Source organism: Cnephaeus nilssonii (genome assembly GCF_951640355.1).
Source record: "Cnephaeus nilssonii genome assembly, chromosome: 8".
NCBI classification, from domain to species: Eukaryota; Metazoa; Chordata; class Mammalia; order Chiroptera; family Vespertilionidae; genus Cnephaeus; species Cnephaeus nilssonii.
The window spans coordinates 24,418,165-24,438,542 of record NC_137079.1 but is presented as its reverse complement, the minus strand read 5'-3'; the positions used below and the strand labels follow the sequence as shown (position 1 = coordinate 24,438,542).

Here is a 20,378-nt window from a genome sequence, read left to right as displayed (position 1 = left end):
CAGTTTTGAAGCATTGCAGGATGCTAGGTCTTTGTGATCAGTAACAAAATTGCAATGTCCAGAAAGACAAAACTAAAATTTTAAAAACAAACATCAACAATGAAAATCAGGAAATGCAGAGTTGAACAAGTGTTCTTGGTACAAAACAATGCACAAAATTTGTATGTACAGGAGAAGGCAAAAGTAGGTTTACAGTTGGGGGAAAAACATGCAAGTTATGATTGTTTACATTATTTACACACTCCTGTACTCTACTTTGTTTTGCATACACAAATGTAAACCTGCATAGGCCCACCACAGTCTTTATAAAACAAATGAATCTACACTAATAAAAGAGAAACATGCAAATGGACTATCAATCTGCTACACCCACCAGCCAATCAGGAGGGAATATGCAAATTAGTAGGACAAAGATGTCGGCCGCCCAGCTGCTCCAGGTGCGGAGTGGCCAGGCAGCTCAGGACACCTGCTATGAGAGGGAGGGCAGGGGTGAAGGGATCTATAGGAGCAGCACTCCAGCCACAGCGAAGACTAAGACTGCAGACTACAGAGTCTGCAGCGAAGATGAAGATGGCAGACTCTGGCCTGAGTCTGCAGCAAAGGCAGCAAACGCCGACTGGAGTGAAGGCCTGGGTCCTGGGTGCTGGAGGAAAACCAGTGCTGGAAGCCAAGGTAAGGAAGGCCTATTGCACGAATCTCTTCGTGCAACCAGCTGCTAATCTGTTAAATAATAGTGGTGAAAGTGGACATCATTGTCTTGTTCATGATCTTAAGGGAAATGCTTTCAGTTTTAGCCCATGAGGTTGGTTGTATCATTTTTATACATGGTATTTATTATGTTGAGATATGATCCCTCTATCCCCACTATTGAGAGTTTTTATCTTATATGTGTGCTAGATTACATCTATTGATATGATCATGTGATTTTTATTTTTCATTTTGTTTGTGTGATGTATCTTACAGATTTATATATATTGTACCAACCTTGCATCCCTGGAATAAATCACACTTGATCAGGTCTATGATTTTTTTTAATGTATTGCTGGGTTCAATTTGCTCAACATAATTTTGGAAGTCCCAGTCATAATGATCAGCCAAGAAGAAAAAAATAAAGGCATCCAAGTTGGAAAGAAGGAAGTAAAACTGTCAGTGTATGCAGAAGACATGACACTGTAATATATAGGAAACCCTAAAGACTCCACCAAAACACTACTAGATCTAATAAATGAAATTGGCAAATCTACAGGATACAAAATAAACACATGGAGATCCATGGCATTTATATACCCCAATAATAAACTCTCAAAACGATAAACTAAGAAAACAACCACACTTATCATTGCATCAAAAAATAATAAAGTAACCTAGGAATGAATTTTACCTAGGAAGGAAGTAAAAGGTCTCTACTATGGAAACTATATGACATTGAAGAAAGAAATTAAGGTAGATACAAACAAGTGCAAGCATAGTCCATATTCATGGACACAGAGGGTAGCAGAAATAGGCTGCTTTCCTTTGAAGCCCTCATCAGGAGGAATCTCTCCCGCGCCCCCCTCCCAAAAAACAAGTTTACCATGCTGCCTCCCTTATCACTTTCAGCAACCCTCCTTTGCCCCTTTCCCTGGAAGTGGAAGGATCGGAGCACATCTATATATATAAAAGAGTAATATGCAAATCGACAAAACAGCAGAACAATCAGAACGACTGCTCTACCAGTCACTATGAGGCGCACTGACCACCTCTCGGTCCCTCCCCCTGACCAGCAGGCTCCGATCCCTTGATGGCAAACAGGGAACTGGGGATGGGTGGCAGCAGCTGCCAGCAGCCAGGGAAAATGGCCCTGATCACAGGCCAGGCCTTGGGGCCATACCCACTCACAAACATCATGCACCGGGCATCTAGTTTAATATATAAAATGATTGATAATTTTCACAAAGGATCACAATACATGAGAGTGAGGTAAAGACACCTTAAATTTCCAACCTCTCTAAAATCAATTGAATAATTCAGGATAACAAGCGAAAATAGCTTAAAATTTTAATTAAATACCCTCAGAATGATTCTAGGATTTGGCACACACAATAGCCTCCTTTTTCCCAATAAATAAGAAATATCAGAAAAAGACAATTAGAAGATGAGAGATTTAAGAATTTATGGGGATTTTGAAATAAAATGAAGGCCATTGATGGATAAGAAGGAGAATCCAACCACATCCAATACAATAGCATAGGAGAGAACCTAGCTGATCATCCTCATAGTGCTGGAGAGGAGCTGTAACCTCAGAGTCATATGGAAAAACAGGGAGAGAGCTGAAAGGGCGGGATTGGGAAGAGAGGCTAAAATGTGCTATTATTAATGGAAGCCTGTCCACAAAACCACAGAATTAGTTAGCTCTCAATCCTCACTACACACCTATTCCACTCAATGACACAATGCAGTCAGCACAATACTTTTTAAGTGCAGGGACAAAATTTGGAAGGGTATATTTTTTCTTTTTTGAAATATATTTTATTGATTTTTTACAGAGAGGAAGGGAGAGGGATAGAGAATTAGAAACATCAATGAGAGAGAAACATCAATCAGCTGCCTCCTGGCACACCCCTACTGGGGATGTTCCCACAACCAAGGTACATGCCCTTGACCACAATCAAACCTGGGACCCTTGAGTCCGCAGGCTGACACTCTATCCACTGAGCCAAACCGGTTAGGGCGAGTATATTTTTTTCTAAAGCAACTGAATTAATGGTGACTACAGAATTCAGGCTTCTCAAGTGATCTGCCATAGAATAGGCATTATCCAATTAAACTATTGTAAGTTTCATGGCCTGAAAGCCAGCTTCCAAAATGAAGACTGTCATGAGACAAACCCAGTCACACAGACAAAGCTGCCAATTAGTTTTCTTTCTCCCCTTCTTTCCCTTCCTTTCCTTTTTTTTTTCTCTCTTCTTTTCTTTTCCTTCCATGGGGATATTGCCCAGTTGGGCATGGGCTAATGATCAGACTTTCCCAGGTAAAGAACCACTGCTAGAGAAAAAAGGACTCTGTAAAGCCTTATAGTGCTCCTGGGACAAACCAGAGGACTTTCAAATGCAAGATTCAATTCCCACAGAACATTAGCTGAATTCCATTTTTATGTAAGACTAGACGCCAGGTACATGAAATTCGTGTACTCAGGGAAGGGGGTCCCTCAGCCCAGCCTCCGCCCTCTCCCAGTCTGGGAGCCCTCAGGGGGTGTCCAACTGATGCAGAGGCAGGAGAGGCTCTATCACCACTGCACTAGCCAGCCTTAAGCTAAGCCAGCTTCTGGCTAAGTGGCTTTCCCCCTGTGGGAGTGTATTGACCACCCAGGGGCAGCTTCTGCATTGAGCGTCTGCCCCCTGGTGGTCAGTGTGCATCACAGTGACCAGTCATTCCACTGTTTGGTCGATTTGTATATTATCCTTTTATTATATAGGTTGGTAGAACACTACTTAATGGCAATGTTCAGTAGCATTTGTTTGTCTAGTTCCCATATTGTTTTATTTCCATTATTGTAACCGTTTTTCCTGTACATAAGATATAATTTCACTCTCACTACTTTTAAGATCCTCTTTCTTTGTCTTTTACTTTCCAAATTTTTTTATGCTGTATCCTACCATGGATTTCACTGGATTGATCCTATATAATGCTCTTTCAGCTTATTTCATCTGTGGGTTTATGCCTTTTGCCAAATTTGTAAATGTTTCAGGCATTATTTCCTCAAATACTTTTCCAACCTTAAATTCTTTCTCCTACATTTTAGGATGTCAATGTCTTGGATATTATATATTTTCTTAAAACTCCTCATGTCCTTGAGTATCTATTCATTTTTTCATCCTATTTTCATTCTGTTGTTCAATTTGGGTATTTTTTTTAGGGTTCTATCTTTAGCTTCACTGATTTTTTTCTGTTGTCCCCACTATTCTACTCCTGAGACCATTATTGAGTTTTTATATACAGGGTGGGGCACAAGTATGTTTACAGTTGTGAGGACAGGAAACACAGAGTTCATTTTTGTATTATTATTTATTAACTAGAGGCCCGGTGCACATTTTTGTGCACCAGTGGGGTCCCCTGGCCTGGATAGGGTCAAAACCAGCTCTCTGACATCCCCTGAGGGGTCCCAGATTAGGAGAGGTTGCAGGCCAGTCAAAGGGACACCACTGGTGCACGATAGGTGGCCAGGGAAGGACGCGAGAGGTTGGCCCGCTGAGATGGGACCACAGGAGGGTTCCAGGGTATGTACAGCCTGTCTAGCTCAGTTCTGATCAGCTGGACCCCAGCAGCAACCTCACATACCAGTCAGAGTATCTTCCCCCTGGTGTTCAGGGCACATCATAGCAACTGGTCGACCAGTCAACTGTCTGCTCCCTGGTGGTCAGTGCACATCATAGCGAGCGGTTGAGCGGCCTTAGCATATCATTAGCATATTACGCTTTGATTGGTTGAATGGCTGATGAGACAACTGGACACTTAGCATATTAGGCTTTTATTATATAGTATCATTGTATTATTTTCCATACAAACACCTGTAAACCTATTTTTGCCCCACTCTACATTGCTAATTGTGTGTTTCAATTCTAAAGTTTCTAAGCGATTCTTCTTTATATCTTCTTATCTCCTTGCTGGAACTTTCTATCATTTCATTAGTTTCCAGCAAATTTGCAAGTGCTCATTGAAACATGTTAATGATGGCCACTTTAGATTCTTTGAAGGGTATTTCTAACATCAATGTTAACTTAATGTTAGTTAATTTTTTTGATGTTATGCTAGTATGATGGGCGGTGCACACGCACACGTGTGCATGTGTATGTTCCATTTTATTGATTTTTTTCTAGTTAAAGAATGATTAAATTAGTTAATATATATACTCTGACTTATTTATAGTAAACATTTTTTACTTTGTTTTAAATGAACTTTGAAGGGAAGACATATTACTTTATAATGTTGTGACAAAAAGAGAGCCACATACTGAACTTGACAAGCCACATGGTCAGTCTTATAAACTCAGAGACATAAAGTAACCACATCAGATGGTCTGAAACTTAAAATTTCTAACTAAAAGGGAATCTTGGTGTTTATTCATGTCCTAGGCTAGTATCTTCCTTACCAAAGGTCAGTCTTTATCTTAACTGAGCCTGCAGATTGTCCTTTTGCATCTAAAATAACATACCTTTGGAATGTCAGAGTAATCTTTTCCAGACCCCTCATGGCACAACTACTGCACCAGAGCTAGAGACCAGAGAACAACTCACTGCTATCTTGTTCCTGCATACCATCTCCATGTGCTCTCAATGTTCATTATCAACCCTCCTGTACCCACCAGGGTAAAGGAAGTGTGTGTCTATTTGTATTACTTTTGATCCAGTCTCAGAGATTTCCCAGCTTTGCTTTCTCCAGTCTACCAATGAATTTTAGGTAACCACCCCTAAGGTCTCTCCTTTGATTCTGATGCACAAATCAGCAAGAAAACTGCTATTCCCCAGAACGTTTTCTCCATCCTTTTAGGTTTTGCTTCCCAGCAATTGTTGTCAGTTTGGCTCAAGGAAACTCTTACAAGATTTTTTTCTTAGACTAGACATTATTTTGTGGACAATGTAGTCAGAACCAGTATGTTCCTTTGTGAATATTATTTTCATGTAAAAATGTCTTCTGTCATTCTAAAATGTTTACTCATTGCCTTTTTCTTATTTTTCATTTCTTAAAATGCTGTTTCTCAATAGAAATCATTTTAATTAAAATATAAGATAATGCCCTAGCCTGTTTGGCTCAGTGGATAGAGCTTTGGCCCTGCAATTGAAGCATCCTGAGTTCAATTCTGATCAGGAGCATTTAACTTAGTTGCAGGCTCAACCCCTGGCCCTGGTCTGGGAAGTGGGGAGGCAACCAATGGATGTGTCTCTCTCACCTCCATGTTTCTCTCTCTGTGTCTCTCCCTCTGCTTCCACTGTCTCTAAAAATCAATGAAGAAATATCCTGAGGTGAGGAGTAACAAAAAACAATGTAATATAATTATGCATTTTTTTCCATTCAACTAGTTTTAGTAGTAATAGTTTAAAAATCACTTATCTATAATGTTCCTTAAAATTTTTAAGGAAAATTAAATAAAGCTTAGATTCTGTTTTATTACTGTGTCTTATGGAAGGGGCACATTTTTAACAAATACATTATGCTTTGGAGAAAGAAATAAGCTAATAAGCAAATAAATGTTTTGCTTTGGTTATAACCATATTCATTCACATCATTACTGCAAGTCTAAATATTTGTTTGTTGTCATTATTGCTGTACTTAGTACTCTGATTGTTCCATTCTACATTTTTAGCACATTATTTGATTCATTTTGCCCTTTGTTTACAAAAACTATTGCAGACCAAATTCTAGGCTCATGTGTGAGAAGCCCATTTTAAATATCTATAGGAAAGTTCATAATAAAAAATGATAAGAAAGCAAGAATTCCATTGAACAACAGAAATTATGATCTTTGAATCTTAAGACACAGGAACTAGTTTGTAAAATTTTAAATAAAAAATCTTAATCTCTCTTTATCTGTCTCATACACATACAACCATATATAAGATCAAGTAAAATTTGTACTTACCTTATTGTCATCACATATAGTGCCATCAGCTACATAGGTAATATCTGGAATTGTGACTTTTGAATCCTTTCTTGTAGCTGCTGACATACATACATGGCCACCAAGGTAAGTATATTGAACATCAAAATTTCTCGTTTCCGTTATACGTGTATGTGACCAGTCGCAAACTATCTTTCCACACAGGGTGTTACTGGCAATATAAAGCAGAGAAAATTCCCCATATGTCACTTTGGGAAACAATTTATTAGGTAAATAATGATATAAAATATGAGAATAATTCAAAATGTTACTCAGATCATAACACCAAAGCTATTCAGAACATACACCATATTATTAAGTGTAACATATAAATTAATCCATATGTACTAAATTCATCTCTCACTTGAGTTAGGTGACTCATTGCAGAAAACACATACACACAAACACATACGTGCTTTTGGAAAATAGATAGTTTTTAAAATACACACAAAAAAATACATCGCCCTCTACGACAGTTTCCAAAGTCATCTCCCAGGAAATTCACTTCTTCTGCACATAGATACGTTCCACCTTTAGCAACTGAAAATAAAAAGTTCCAATTACACATCTTACAAAAATTAAAACTAAAGTGTGGTACATTAATACAGAGACATCTAGACAGCAGCAAAATCCAATCAATGCCATCTACTACAAGTATTTGATGTCTCCCACTGGCTCTTCCAGAATGAGAAACACTCCCAAAATCTATCCACTGGAGAAGAGAAAATGTGGCACCATCTTGCAGAAATGGCTTAAATGTCACTCATTTACTTTCTGATATACAATTCTAATAATCTACTCCCTGTATACCAATCACATGAAATTTGCCTAATGTCCTCTTCTCTTTGTCTTATATTTACTAAGCTCATTTTGCTCTTGACATAATTCAAAGGTATTTGGATTTGCAAATTTATTTTCAAATTTGGATTTAAATAAACAATATATTTATGTGGATTTTAGGGTGAGTTGCTGACTTTAGAAAAACACAGTTCCAAAATGAACCCCTGAAAAACACACATAGCTATTACATTTTCCAAATAACTCCGCACACTGTCTAGCTGGATCTCGACATATCCCCTTGTAGCAAAAGGCGGTTTTATTGTTACATGGTTCTAAATCAATAGATTTCATGTCTGGCACACAAAACTCAGATACTCCAGTGCAATATTCTGGAAAATCACATGGATCAATGCTTTTCCGACATATACGTCCTCTTGGGAGTAACTGTGAGGAAAAAAAAATGGGGGGAAGGGGGCAGGGGTAATACATTTTAGTCAAATGACTTGAAGTACTTCCCACATGGCAATGAATCAAGTCTTACCACACTACTCCAAGCAAGGTATTATTATCTGCTATTATAATTTACATAAACTGTCATTATAGTTAAGAATCATGAGAGGTTAAATGAAATATGAAAGATCACATACTACTCAGTACTGGAGCAGGAGCGGTGTAACTCAGATTCCTGACTGATGCTATTGACATTAAGCACCGCCACTGTGCTTATTATCCACTGAGCAGGATACCCTACTTTTGAAATAATTATTCTATGCTAACCAATTATGAAGTTTAATTTAACATGAACATAATGGCACCAGATCATGTTCTCACACCCAACACCAAATTCAGAAGCAAGTATATATGTGATGCTCTGAAAGAAGCAGAAATGTTAAACACATAAGTCAGCGTCTTTTTTTTTTTTTTCATCTGAAAATGTTTCATTGACTTTAAAGTAATGTTGAGCTCTCTCATTGTTCTTAGTAACTTAAAATGAGAGAACAATGGTAAATTAAAAGTGGATTCCAGTTGTTGCTCAGGTTTCATGGTTGAGCCTAACTGTTTGAAACAAAGGACACTGTTGATTTCTTTCTTTTTTAATATATATATTATTGAGACAAATATTTTTGTAAAGTATCAACCAAAAATATAAAAAGTTTAAGTGAGACCATTGTGTTTATAATGCTGATTTAGATTCTATTACATCTCTAGCTACTTAAATAAAATTATAAATTTACTTAAAAGTTCCAGAAAACTAGATCAGAAAGAACCCAGAAGTCCATCAATTTTAACCTCAATTTTTAAAAAGGATCTAGTTAGTGAAAGCGTTCATAGTTGTAATGCTGTGGTTATCCAAAATACTTCAAGATCAATAGAAAATATCTAATATCAAGGTTCGCATATTTGTTTTTCAACTTTGAGTTCTTGTGGACTAATTAGACTCCTGAAATTCTGTCCTAATCCTGATACTAGTCTTAATCATGTTTCTAAAATATGGCTGAATGGATATCATTTTCATTTCAAGACATTTTTCTTTCAGGACATACTCCACCTCTACCATGAGGGATTATGAATCTGCTCACTATGGATGGTAGTCAGAATACTTCTCCCTAGACACAGGGAATGGAACAGTGGTAGAAATTTAATCTAGCAGGATCAGTCACGTTTTCTTCTATTAAGCATAGAGACAGATGTTGGGAAAGAAAGGATCTCTCTACTCTACTGAAATATTGTACTGTGGACTAGACAGCCAGGAAGCACAATGAGCTATCTCTGTTACACATGCAGAAAACTGTCAACAAAATTGCAAGGATATGCAATAGATGTATAGAATAAGAATTCTATTGTTCCTGTTTGAAATAGTCACCTGAGCACTAAGTAAGACTCATCTTGACCTAAGCTTTATAAGTATTCGTTTGTTTTCCTTTGCTTGGCCATTATTAAGATACAACCTTTTGTGACACCAAGGTTGGACCTAGACAGTATTATGGTAATTGAAATAAGCCAGTCAGAGAAAGACAAATATCATATGATTTCACATATTTGCATGTGAAATCTAATGAACAAATTAAAGAAACAAACAAAATAGGAACAGACTCATAAGTACAGTCTGAGAGCTGTCAGAGGGGAGAGGGGCTGGGCACTGGGTAGAAAAGGTGAAGGGATTAAACAGTACAAATTGGTAGCTGCAGAATAGCCACAGAGATGCAGTTTGCAGCACAAGAAATACAGTAAAAAATGTGGAGAAAACTGGGTATGGGGGCAGGTGGGCCACAAGGAGTCCACTCTGTGAAGTGCATGGTTGTCTGACCACTTTGCTCTACATCTGAAACTGGTGATGAATGGAATTAAACTCTGGCTGATCTCTCTATATAAACCCCTAATATGCAAATAGACTGAACAGGAGAACAAACAGACAACTGAACCAGTCACTCTGATATGCACTGACCACCAGGGGTCATGCACGAAACCTGGTGGGTGTCGGCCACAGGGGGATTGTGGAGCAGGTGGGTGGGGACACCATACCAGGTGAGGTGTCAGTTGCTGTAATTGAAGCGAGCCTCTGGTGATTACTGAAAATTCATTACTTCCAGGCGCCACAGCCCCACCCAGCGCTCACACCTGCTGTCACCACTGGACCCGCTCACACCTGCTGCGGGTGCAAGAGCCTTTACTCACTCCCAATGCTGGTGCCAGGCCTGCTCATACTCGCTGCCAGAGCCATAGCCACTGCTTGCACCCAATGCTGGCGCCAGCCCCAATCATTCCACACCATCAGCAGGAGCGAGCCTGGCCAGCACCATCAGCCCGTGGGAGTGGGGTTGCCAGCAGACAGGGGAGACCCTCCCCTGTGCCCACTGCAGCCTCGGGGCCCACAGTTTCTTTCAAGGTGCACATATTCCTGCACTGGGCCCCTAGAAATAGAATAAAATACTAAAGTGCTAAGTGTTGGTTATGGTTTGATTTATTTTCATTATAAAACAAATTCCAGAATATGTTGATAGTTTTCTTTTTAACCACTATTTAGAAAATAAAAGAACTCTTCAGCTTATTCTTCTCAAAAGTAAAGTCATGTAATGTCAAATGATATTTTAGTCCCTTGATATATAAATAACAAAAGCTGTATATCTAGAAGTTTTCACCTTTGTTGTTCCACTATGACATTAAAATTATACTATATCTAAGGAGTGAAAAAAATAGTATTAGAAGCAAGCTTTATTTCAAATTTTTAGTAAGCTTCAATCTGAAGTCCACATATAGATAGAATGCTCATATCTTTAAAAATTTCACAGATCAAGTATATATAAGAAATTCATAATAAACATCATTTTGTGCAATTTTTAAAAAAAAATACAACTGACCACTACATAATGTGTATTTAAGAGTGCCAATTAATTTTTTTCAATTTCATATAGAAATGTCTGTGTACTGGTTAGAAACAAGTTATTCATTGCTATGTTTCAGTAAAACAGCTGGTTAAATTATTGTCTTCCATATCTTTGCACTTGGATTTATTTCTATCTAAATAGAAATGTCATTTATTAAATATTAGATAAAATTGCTAAATTTTGAAAATGCATTGGTGTAAATTAGCCTACTTGAAAGTAGAAGAGAAGAAAATAGCAAGACTTTTACACTTATGGCCAATAAAGAAGGAGAGCAGTCTTAAATGAGAGCAAAAGCAAAGTTCTATTTTCTAACACACATAAAATTAATGTAAACGAACAAAGTACTTTTAGCTCTTGCCCTAAAGCTCTCCCTAGCAACTTGTACCGTGAATTTTCACGCAATCAAATGTAGTGATTATCTCCATTTTAAAGAACTTGGGATATAGGTCAATGGCAATGGACTGTTTAGAAAAGCTGTATTGCACTGATTTGGAGACAAAGGTCAAGATGAGAGCTCTAATGAAGAGAAAAGCAACAAGATTTACTGCTAAGAAGTAGAAGCCCTGCTTCTATACTCATGTGCCTTAAATATAACTGACCATTGGTTCTAATTACTAGCCCACAGAGTGAAAATGAACACATATAGAACAAAGCAGAATAATGTTGTGAGAGATTTCATTGAAACAGAAAATATCTCTCTTTAATCACTTTTATATTTGTCATAGACTCCTGAAAGGGACACTAAATGAGGTGCTATAATGATGCAAACCACAGAAGACAAATCCTAACCAATCCCCTCTCAGATGTGGCTACAGAGAAAAACGTGAATGGAAAACTTCCCAAGGGAAGTCAATTCAATCCTCCACTTCTAGACTAGGAGTCCTTGACCAAGGCAAACTTCACTATTTTATATGCTACATATTCTACATGGATTCCTTTTTCTAGTATTTTCAAAATCAGATTTTTAAAAGTACTGTCTTTTATTGGAGCATTGCATGTCAACTGTGTGTTAGCTGCTCATTTATAATTTTGTCGTAAGTTGTTTCATGATGAAGAGCTTCACTCAGGTAGCACAACAAGGAATTCATCCCACCCAAATAATCTGGAATTGGGATTTAGTGCAGTAGCTACATGGATCTTGAGTGGAAATTGAAACAATACAGTGAGTAGTGGAGCTAAATAGTATGGAGAAAAAGACCTAAAGACATCATCTAAATTCTAAAACCAACAGTGTGTGAATAGGGTACAAAAAGTAGCGTATGTGAAAGATGTATACAAACACATCTGATGTGATCACCCCCAACTGCCCTCCCCTTGCAGGCCTGGTCCCCCTCAGTTGCCCTCCCCTTGTAGGCCTGGTTGCCCCCAACTGCCTTCCCTTGTTGTCCTGGTTCCCCTCAACTGCCCTCCCTTTCAGACCTTGGTCACCCCCAACTGCCTGAAGTAAAATTGAATACATTTTTTAAAAAACTGAAGTAGAAAGAATGCACAAGAACACAACAATTTCATGAGGTAAAATGGTTATATTTAGAAAGCTTACCAGACAAGTTTTTTTGTCACAGCATGGTCCATTGCCACATTCTGCAAATTTAATGAGTGTACAATTTTCAGTAGAACAGCATTTTTTAAATTCACATTCCTGAAAGCAAATACAATCAAATTAAATAATTAGAATTTGCCATCAAATAGATAATTTTATTTGTCAAAATAAACTAATGTTTGTCTCTAAGTTAACTAGAATTACAGTATAATTTTTACTTCTGTATTTATTTATAGTACTACTTCATTTGAAATTATGGTATTTTCAGTATAGAAAAGAATGGTAATAAATTATGCATAATTCCATGCTCAAGAAATTGAACTGTTAATTATTCTTTGAAATTAATTTTCAATCCCCTTTGGTTTTGTAAACATATACATACACAATGAATTTCTACATTTATATTTTTTATTGAATATATTATAAGTACATTTCCATATCAAGTCTTCTCAGGAAACAATTTTGCAAATGTATAACGAGTTATGATTGTGACAAAATAGAAGTTGCTAAATTATAATATTTTGGTATTATAAGAAATGTTTCAGAGAAAATTGTTGTCATCATTTGCTTAGCTCCAAATGGAAGAACATTTCACCTACGGACCTGGAGAACATAATACTAAATAAAATAAGACAGTGAATGAAAGATAAAGCCTATATAATAAAGAGGTAATATGCAAATTGACCGTCACTCCAATACACAGGATGGCCACCCCATGTGATCAAAGATGACCGCCCCCATGAGGACCGCCACAAGATGGCCAGCAGGAAAGGACAGTTGTGGGTGATCAGGCCAGCAGGGGAGGGCAGTTGGGAGGGACCAGGCCTGCAGTGGATGGCTGTAGGGGGGGACCAGGCCAGCAGGGGAGGAAAGTTGGGGGAGTACCCAGGCCTGCAGGATAGGGCAGTTGGGGGTCACCAAGGTCTGAAAGGGAGGGCAGTTGAGGGGGACCAGGACAACAGGGGAAGGCAGTTGGGGGCAACCAGGCCTGCAAGGGAGGGCAACTGGGGGGACCAGGCCTGCAAGAGGAGGGCAGTTGGGGGTGATCACACCAGCAGGGGAAGACAGTTGGGGGCGATCAGGCCTGCAGGGGAGGGTAGTTATGGGTGACCGGGCAGGCAGAGGAGGGCAGTTGGGGAGGGACCAGGCTTGCAGGGGAGGGCAGTTGGTGGCGACCAGGCCAGCAGGGGAGGTCAGTTGCGGGTGGGGACACCCAGGCCTGCAGGGGATAACAGTGTGGGGCAACCAGGCCTTCAGGTGAGGGCACTTAGGGGCAACTAGGCTGGCAATGGAGGACAGCTAGGGGTGATCAGGCCAGCAGGGGAGGGCAGTTGGGGGCAACCAGGCCTGCAGGAGAGGACAGTTAGGGGCAACAAGACCAGCAGAGGAGGGCAGTTAGGGTAATTGGGCCGGCAGGGGAGCAGTGAGGCATCGGTTAGGCTGGCAGGCATAAGCAGTTAGGGGCAATCAGGCAGGCAGGCAAGCAGTTGGGAGCCAGCAGTCCTGGGTTGTGAGATGGATGTCTGACTGCCCATTTAGGCCCGATCCCACCGTGGACATCCCTCAAGGGGTCCCAGATTGGAGAGGGTGCCGGCTGGGCTGAAGGACACACACCTCCATGCACAAATTTTGTGCACCAGGCCTCTAGTACCATATAATTTCACTCATATGTGAAAGTAAATGAACAAACCGAGCTACCAAGCAAAATAGAAACACATTCATCAACAGAGAGCAGGCATTCACCTCTGGTGTGATGGGGTAGTTGGGGTGGTCAGGGAGGTTTGTTGGGAGTTGAGGGATTGAGCAAAAAAGAAAAAGAAATAGAGAAAGAGAGAAAAAGCAGTAATAAGAGATAAGTTATGTCAGTAAAGGCCTATCTCAAGAAACAAGTGAAATCCCAAATAAACAACTTAGCATTCCATATTAAAAAACTAGTAAAAGGGCCCTGTCAGGGTTACTCAGATGATTCCAGTGTTTTCCAGATACAATAAGGTTGCTGGTTTGATCCCTAGTGGTGGCACATACAAGAATCAAACTATAAATGCATACATAAGTGGAATATCAAATCAGTGTTCAAATATACCCATTCTGTTTACAGTCCTCTTTACAAAACAATGCAAATCAATTGGGTAAGAAAACCCCCCAAAAGTTCCATATAAACCGAAGGGCCTCTTACAGGGATAAACACCACAAATAGGAGACTGTCCATCTGTAAAAACAAAGAAACAAACAAAACCAGAAGTAGCCCACTTACTGTTTAATTAATGACAAGATCACTAGAATCCCTCCCTACAAAACTGGTCTCATGCCAAGAAAACTTAGTTTACTGGAGAAACAGCATACATATGTGCCTTCTATAATATTGATGATAAACCACTGACACTTCAAACAGTGAATACTAATGAAAATGTGCAAAAGATATGAAAAGACCATTCAAGCATAAGAAAACCCAAATCATTAAGATATTCTCAATTCAAAGTTTTATCTAATAAAAGAGTAATATGTAAATTAGCTGTCACTTCATGATAAAGATGGCGACTCCCACAGCCAATAAGGAGGGAATATGCAAATTGATGAAACAAAGATGGTGGCACCAGCCAGAGCCATGGAGCCGGCTGGAGCGGGCAGGAGGCTTGGCTTCCTTGGTCACCCCAGCTTCCTCATTGCTGCCGTGGAGACTGACAGCAGGAAGGAGGAAGCCCCACCCCTACAGAATCAGCCAGAATCAGCTGTTGGGTCAGACAGCACTCAGTGGCCTGAAAGCCAGGACTCTCAATCACCTGCATCTCAAACCATGACAGCAGGGAGGTGAGACTATGTCTAAAGAACAACTGTTGATACAATGTAGCTCTGCAGCCAAAAGATGCCGGCGTCTGATCTTGAAAGAAGGTGGCACCTGCAACAGAATGTATCTGAAGAGCATCTATTGGAAAAGCATCTCTCTGAAGCTGAACAAAGCTGGCATCATTGACAGAAAATGTCTAAAGACCAACATGCCTTTGAAGTTGAAAGAAGGTGGTGGCGATGACAGAATATGTCTATAGAACAGTTATCAACAAGTACTACCAATACTGGTAGGAACTGCCTTCTCAGCAAAAATAGAGTACATGAGGATGCAATTCTCGAACATAGTTGTGGTGGAATGACTGTTAGATGCCAATTTTGCCTATCACTAAATTTCTCTGATAAATAACCATCCGATGGGAAATTTACTTGATGTTGTAGAAAAGGCAAAGTCTGTCCAAACGATATACATTTTCCAGAATACCCAGCATATTTTAAAAGATGAATGACAAATGAAGATTCTGACAGTAAAAATTTCATGGAAAATATTCGTTCCATAAATAATTCTTTTGCTTTTGCTTTCATGGGTGCAAATATTGCATCGCCATCAGGATATGGGCCATACTGTTTTAGAATACACAGACAAGTTTATCACTGTACTGGAACTTTACATCCTTCAGATGGTGTTTCTTGGAATTTTGCTCAACTCTATATTTTGGATACAGCCAAAGCGACAAGTAAAAGATTAGCAATGCCTGAAAACCAGGACTGCTCAGAAAGAATCATGATCAACATCAACAACCTCATGCATGAAATAAATGAATTAACAAAATTGTACAAGATGCTACATGAGGTAGAAAAGGAAGCCCAATCTGAAGCAGCAGCAAAAGGTATTGCTCCCACAGAAGTAACAATGGCGATTAAATATGATCGTAACAGTGATCCAGGCAGATATAATTCTCCCCTTGTAACCGAGGTTGCTGTCATATTCAGAAACAAAGATGGAAAACATCCTTTTGAAAGGGACTTGCTCATTCATGGTAAGTCAGATCCCAATAATCTGAATGCCACTAAAATGAAACAAATCAGTATCCTGTTTCCTACATTAGAAGCAATGACATTTCCTATTCTTTTTCCACATGGTGAAAAAGGCTGGGGAACAGATATTGCATTAAGACTCAGAGACAACAGTGTAATCGACAATAATACTACACAAAATGTAAGGACACGAGTCACACAAATGCAGTATTATGGATTTCATCTCTCTGTGCGGGACATGTTCAATCTTATTTTAAATGCAGGAAAATTAACTCAACAGTTTCTCTTGGATTCAAATTCAAAAATGGATGCCAATTGAATAAATTTCATCAAAGCAAATAAATCTAAGTTGAGAGTTGAAAAAATATAGTGGTTTGATGGATTATCTCAAATCTAGATCTGAAAATGGCAATGTGCCAATTGGTAAAGTGATAATACTTCCATCACCTTTTGAGGCTAGTCCCAGAAATATGCAGCAGTGATATCAGGATGCTATGGCAATTGTAACAAAGTATGGCAAGCCCAATTTATTCATAACCATGACATGCAACCCCAAAAGGGCAGATATTAGGAACAATTTACAATGGTGGCAAAAAGTTGAAAACAGACCTGACTTGGTAGCCAGAGTTTTTAATATTAAGCTGAATGCTCTTTTAAATGATATATGTAAATTCAATTTATTTGGCAAAATAATAGCTAAAATTCATATCATTGAATTTCAGAAACGCGGACTGCCTCATGCTTACATATTATTGATATTAGATAGTGAATCCAAATTACGAAAAGAAGATGACATTAACCATATAGTTAAGACAGAAATTCCAGATGAAGACCAGTGTCCTTGACTTTTTCAAATTGTAAAATCAAATATGGTACATGGACCATGTGGAATACAAAATCCAAATAGTCCATGTATGAAAAATGAAAAATGTTCAAAGGGATATCCAAAAGAATTTCAAAATGCAACCATTGGAAATATTGATGGATATCCCAAATACAAATGAAGATCTGGTAGTACCACTTCTATTGGAAATAAAGTTGTCAATAACACTTGAATTGTCCCTTATAACCTGTATTTTTGCCTCAAATATAACTGTCATATAAATGTTGAAGTTTGTGCATCGATTACAAGTGTCAAATATTTATTTAAATATATCTATAAAGAACATTACTGTGCAAATATTCAAATTTCTGAAAAAAACATTATCAATCATGATGAAGTACAAGACTTCATTGACTCCAGGTATGTGAGTGCTCCTAAGGCTGTTTGTAGATTTTTGCAGTGTAAATGCATGACCAATCTCATGCAATCACAAGATTAGCTATTCATTTGTCAAATGACCAGAATTTATATATTCATACTGATGATTTTGCTGAAGTTTTAGAGAAGGCTAAAAGGCATAACTCAACTTTGATGGCTTGGTTCTTATTGAATAGAGAAGATTCTGATGCACATAATTATTATTATTGGGAGATTCCACAGCATTATCCTAGCTAATAAAAGAGTAGTTTGCAAATTGATCATCACTCCAACACACAAGATGGCTGCCCTCATGTGGTCAAAGATGGCCACCCTTATGTGGACACAAGATGGCTGCCACAAGATGGTTGGCAGGGAAGGGTAGTTGGGAGAGACCAGGCCTGCAAGGGAGGGTAGTTGGGGGTGATCAGGCCAGCAGGGGAGGGCAGTTAGGGGTGACTGGGCTGGCAGAGGAGGGCAATTGGGGGCAACCAGACCTGCAGGCGAGGGCAGTGGGAAGGGACCAGATCTGTAGGGGAGGGCAGTTGGGGGGAACCAGGTCAGCAGGGGAGAGCAGTTAGGGGTGACCAGGCTAGCAGGGGAGAGCTGTTAGGGGTGACTAGGCTGTCAGGGGAGCATTTAGGCAACGATCAGGCTGGCAGGTAGAAGCGGTTAGGGGCAATCAGGCAGGCAGGCAGGCAGGCGTGTGGTTGAGAGCCAGGAGTCCTGGATTGTGAGAGGGATGTCTGACTGCCCATTTAGGCCCATCCAGGATCAGGCCTAAAGAGGCAGTCGGACATCCCTCGAGGGGTCCCAGATTGGAGAGGGTGCAGACTGGGCTGAGGGATACCCCCGCTCCCTTGCATGAATTTCATGCACTGGGCCTCTAGTCTTAATAATAAAAGCCCAGGATTGTAACGACCAATCACAACCAAAGGCTGACCAACCGGAAGTCAGTGCTAGGTTGCCATGCAGGGCGGGAGTCAGTCCCTGGGAATCAATCAGGGTCGTGCTGGTGGGAGTCAGTCCCTGCGAGGAGCCAGTCCCAGGCAGGAGTTAGTCAGGGTGGGAGTCAGTCCTGGCAGGAGCCAGTCCCAGGAGGGTGTCAGTCCGAGGCATGATCCAGTGGTGGGTGGGGGGAGTCCCTGGCGGGAATCAGTCAGGGTGGGAGTCAGTCAGGGTGGGAGTCAGTCCGTGTGGGAGTCAGTCCTGGGTCATGTAAGTTGAAACCTTAAGAAATAGAAACAAGGCAGACCTATCCTTCCACAAGGAAGGAAGGAAGGAAGGAAGGAAGGAAGGAAGGAAGGAAGGAGGGAGGGAGGGAGGGAGGGAGGGAGGGAGGGAGGGAGGGAAGGAGGGAAGGAAGGAAGGAAGGAAGGAAGGAAGGAAGGAAGGAAGGAAGGAAGGAAGAAGAAAGAAAGAAAGAAAGAAAGAAAGAAAGAAAGAAAGAAAGAAAGAAAGAAAGAAAGAAAGAAAGAAAGAAAGAAAGGAAGGAAGGAAGGAAGGAAGAAAGAAAGAAAATAAAAGAAAACTACAACATTTGGAGTCCAGGAAGAAATTAAAGGAGATGGAGCTGAAAGAGTACTTGAAGAAATAATGGCTGAAAACTCTTCTAATTGGTAAAAAGACAGAAATCCTCAATTTTAAGAAGGTGAGCAAATACAAAATGAGATAAACCCAAAGATATCAACACCCACATCATAGTCAAACTTCTGAAAAATAAAAACCAAAAAATCTTGAAAGTTCTGAATGACAAATAATACTTTATAAGGAAAAAGTAATTCTCATGACAATAGGTTTTCCATTAGAAACCATAAAGTCTAAAACTAAAAGAATTTTCAACAGAGTCCTATTTCCAATGAAAATATCCTTCAGCTATATGGAGAAAATCAAGGCACCTCAGGTAGAGAAAACACAAATGTAAACAAGAACTGATAAAGAATAATATTCAAATGTCAAAAAAAATATAAAATATATTCAATATCATCTATCCAGGTAAAGTCAAGCTTATTCCCCCATTATTTACTTACCAGGATAGCTAAAATTAAATAGTTTTGTAATATTAATTATTGGCAAGTATCTGCAGGATCTGGAACTCTCATTCACTGCAGGTGGTTGTATAACTTGGATAAAAGGATGCAAAACTGTATCTACTAAATCTAAACATATGCCTACAGCGTGAGTCATTAAATTTACTGCTTTATATATCCAAAAGACATGAGCATATAGGTCTTCAAAATCATATTTTAAAGGATGTCTAGCGTATCTTTATGCCTAATATTTTAAAATTAGAAACAACTTACAAATCTGCCTACAGGAAAATGGAAGAACGGTAGTAAATTCAAATAATATAATACCACACACCTACAAAAAAAAGAATAAAATCCTGATATCAAGAATAATATGAGTTAATTTCACAGATATTATGTTGAGCAAAAGAAGTGAGACACAAATGAGAATACATCATATAAATCCACTGAAATGAATTTCATGAACTGATGGCACTATCAATGATTATAAAGGTCAGAAAATTAAGAAATTCCAAGGGTAGTAGTCAGAAAAGGGAATGAAAGAAACTTCTAAAATCTTGAGAAAAATATTCTACATCTTATATTGGGTGTTACATATGTAAACAAGTTTGATCTCTACATTTACATTTCATGCACAGGTGGAGTTAAATATAAGTGTTTTCTAGCACTGAATGTCACTTATTATTTGAGCTTGGTTTCCTCAACTTTCAGAGTCTATGCTAATCTCCATTATGTCATATTACCATCTGAAGCTAAATAGTGCCATCAAGATCTAATTCTACAGCTCAGTAACCCTGAAAATTGAAATAGGATTTATCCTGATTAAGAGCTCTGAAGAAATCATACTAACAATTCAATATAATTCACCAAATATTCTGCATAAAATATCATCTCAAATGGAGTACCATTTATGATTCAATAATTGGAATTTAAGAGGAAGTAAAAG

At 39.1% G+C, this 20,378-nt stretch overlaps 1 protein-coding gene across 1 annotated transcript in view; it reads right to left on the bottom strand.

The window, feature by feature from the left end:
* Window positions 1–20,378, bottom strand: part of LOC307104493 (A disintegrin and metallopeptidase domain 3-like) — a gene marked incomplete at both ends in the record, with an annotated part of 100,290 nt that overhangs the window by 25,983 nt on the left and 53,929 nt on the right. Inside the window, 4 exons of the mRNA XM_079779379.1 lie at window positions 6,617–6,843; window positions 7,094–7,174; window positions 7,663–7,858; window positions 12,341–12,439. Of these exons, the coding sequence (XP_079635505.1) occupies window positions 6,617–6,843; window positions 7,094–7,174; window positions 7,663–7,858; window positions 12,341–12,439 (603 nt within the window). The remainder of the gene's footprint in view (window positions 1–6,616; window positions 6,844–7,093; window positions 7,175–7,662; window positions 7,859–12,340; window positions 12,440–20,378) is intronic.